This window comes from Phanerochaete carnosa, assembly GCF_000300595.1.
Source record: "Phanerochaete carnosa HHB-10118-sp unplaced genomic scaffold PHACAscaffold_192, whole genome shotgun sequence".
NCBI lineage: Eukaryota > Fungi > Basidiomycota > Agaricomycetes > Polyporales > Phanerochaetaceae > Phanerochaete > Phanerochaete carnosa.
The window spans coordinates 1-2,302 of record NW_006767819.1 but is presented as its reverse complement, the minus strand read 5'-3'; the positions used below and the strand labels follow the sequence as shown (position 1 = coordinate 2,302).

Here is a 2,302-nt window from a genome sequence, read left to right as displayed (position 1 = left end):
TATTGAGACGAAACGTTGGGCATGCCTCCAACTCTGATGAATTGTTACTGATTGGTGGTTCAGCGCGTGGATAAATTCCTTGAGGCAGCGCACAGCAACAGGGCAGATCAAATCGCCTGCACGGGTCCCAACAAGTACTTAGCCACGAACCACCCCCAGCCCAAACCGCGCCATGTCCTCCTCTCTCAGCCGCCCCGCGTCTCGGAACGACTCGCGAATCGGGTCGTCCTGCGCGGGCTCGACGAGCCCGGACACGTCCGCGAGCCAGTCCGCGCCGCCGACCGCGTGCGCGGCCTTGTCCGCGACCGTGAGCGGCCCGTGGCAGTCCAGCCGCGCGTTCTGGCGGTGGCGCTGCAGGCTGTCGAAGCGCGAGAACGTCTTGTCGCACCGCAGGCAGCCGTACCCCGCCGCGCCGTGCGCCGTGTCCATGTGGCGCACGCGGTCCTTGTGCAGGCCGTACGTCCTGCCGCAGCCGCGGTACAGGCAGGGGTAGCGCCCGGGCGCGGCTCTGGGCTTGGGTTTCGTGCTGGCAGCAGGCGGCGGTCGGTGGCTTCTTTGCACCTGCGGGTGGGGCGTGGCGTGGCGTCAGCTGGAGGATGCAAGAGGGAGGGAGGTACTCACCGGCGTATGTAGCACGTCATCTTGGTCTTGGATATGTGGTGCATCGGACCAAGCTGACGATTCCCGAGTCGCATTCGGGGGATCAGCCTCCGAGGACAGCGTCTCTTCTGGTGTCCTGGGACTTTTTCCCTCGATAGCAAGCATGTCTACGCCGAGCGTCGTATCCGACCTCCTGTCGTCGTCGTTATCCGAACTCGGAGTGGTGCTGTTTTCGCCTGTGTCCCAGATCGCTGGGACCAAGCGAAGCGTGAAAGAGGTCTTGAAGGTGCAGCTGGATACCTTGACGTCTTCCTCTGCAGACAGCATTCCAGCGTTGACTGCGGTGTGAGACCGCTCGCTGTCGTTGTCGTCTGTGGCAGCATCCATGATGGCCGTATGCTGTTCTTCGAGAGCACCATCTTGTACGCTGACACCAAAATCAGAGAGCCCATATCCACCCTGTCGAAGTTTTGCCTTCCTTTCTCCGTCGAGATCCCGCCAATGATATGTTGGCTCTTCCTCCTCGCAAGACAGCTCTGCAACGTGGAGAGGCCGTTTGGTCTTGTGTCGGGGTCGCTTTCGAGCCTTGTAGAAGCGACAGATGCTACCCGGCGCCACACAAATGACGCGTCGAGGACCAAGCTCGATATCTTGCATGATGATACCTTCTTCGACTTGTGCTGCAGTTGTTCCCTTTGAGGTATGAGGAGGGGGCTGACGGGGCTGCTGCTGCGCTACACGCGTGTTCGCGGAGCGATGCATATCGACTGGGGGCGGCTGCGCATCAAACGAGTGCGAGTGTTATATGTGCTGCGCCGAGCAAGAGGCGTCCATTCTGGGAAAGTCTCCAGTCTGGAGTTGCACATGCCACTGCCCTGGAGGCCGTCGTGTACAGCGGTGGTTTCCGGATGCGCATCAAGCGGAGCCCCATATTAGGGAACTGTGGACGACTGACTCAGTGGACAATGAAGGCCGCGGAGGAGAGCGCCTGTGTTGTTTTTTTTCGCGTTTTCTCCGGCTATTTGACCCTATTTGTCTTGTTACCGCGTATGGCAGCTGCCTCGTGGCGTGGGACAGCTGGATGTGCCGCGGTGCCGGCACTCAACGCAACTCGGGGCGCGACGCTCGCAACAGCGACGAGCAGCCCAAAAGTGAGCCTCATCCTCCGCCCCCTCATCTGCCACGACTTACACGCATCCCACGAGATGCTCAGACTCCCTTCAGCTCGTGCCTGCGTCGCCTCACGAACATGCACGCTGCATCCCCGACGGGCAACGGCAGCTCGCTCATTCGCCGCGGCGGCACTGCCTGACGCACACACACAGTCGATCGCGGGCACAGTCGCACACCACCGCTCCTACATCCTGCTGCACACGCGCGTCCCGCCGCCCGCATTCCCCGCCCGCGTGCCCTCGCCGCTCCAACGCCAGCTCCAGCTGCGCGCCGCGCGCTGGGGCGGGCTCGTCAACTTTGCCTGGCTGCCCCCCGATGAGGCTGCGGAAGCAGCAGCAGCAGCAGCGGCAGGGGCCGTGCACAGTCCAGAGTGGGAACCCAATGAGGAGGAGGAGGAGGAGGAGGAGGAAGCGTACCGCGTCTCCGCGTACGCGCAGGACCGCGGTCGGATCGATATCCCGCGCGTGTCGATGGCGAACGTCGACGAGGTCGCTGCGGCGCTGCAGAGGCATGTGGACGCGAGTCCCAG

At 62.6% G+C, this 2,302-nt stretch overlaps 2 protein-coding genes across 2 annotated transcripts; one reads left to right on the top strand and one right to left on the bottom strand.

The window, feature by feature from the left end:
- Window positions 1–138: 138 nt before the first annotated feature.
- Window positions 139–1,362, bottom strand: PHACADRAFT_202265 (uncharacterized protein; the record flags this gene model as incomplete). Its single annotated transcript, XM_007402489.1, has 2 exons — window positions 139–561; window positions 622–1,362. The coding sequence occupies 2 exons, from the start codon at window positions 1,360–1,362 to the stop codon at window positions 139–141; spliced, it is 1,164 nt and encodes a 387-aa protein (XP_007402551.1).
- Window positions 1,363–1,649: 287 nt separating this feature from the next.
- On the top strand, window positions 1,650–2,285 carry PHACADRAFT_202264 (uncharacterized protein; the record flags this gene model as incomplete). The annotated part of the gene is made up of 1 exon (XM_007402488.1): window positions 1,650–2,285. A coding segment is annotated over one exon (636 nt), but the record flags the coding sequence as incomplete, so codon positions are not given.
- Between the last annotated feature and the right edge of the window lie 17 nt (window positions 2,286–2,302).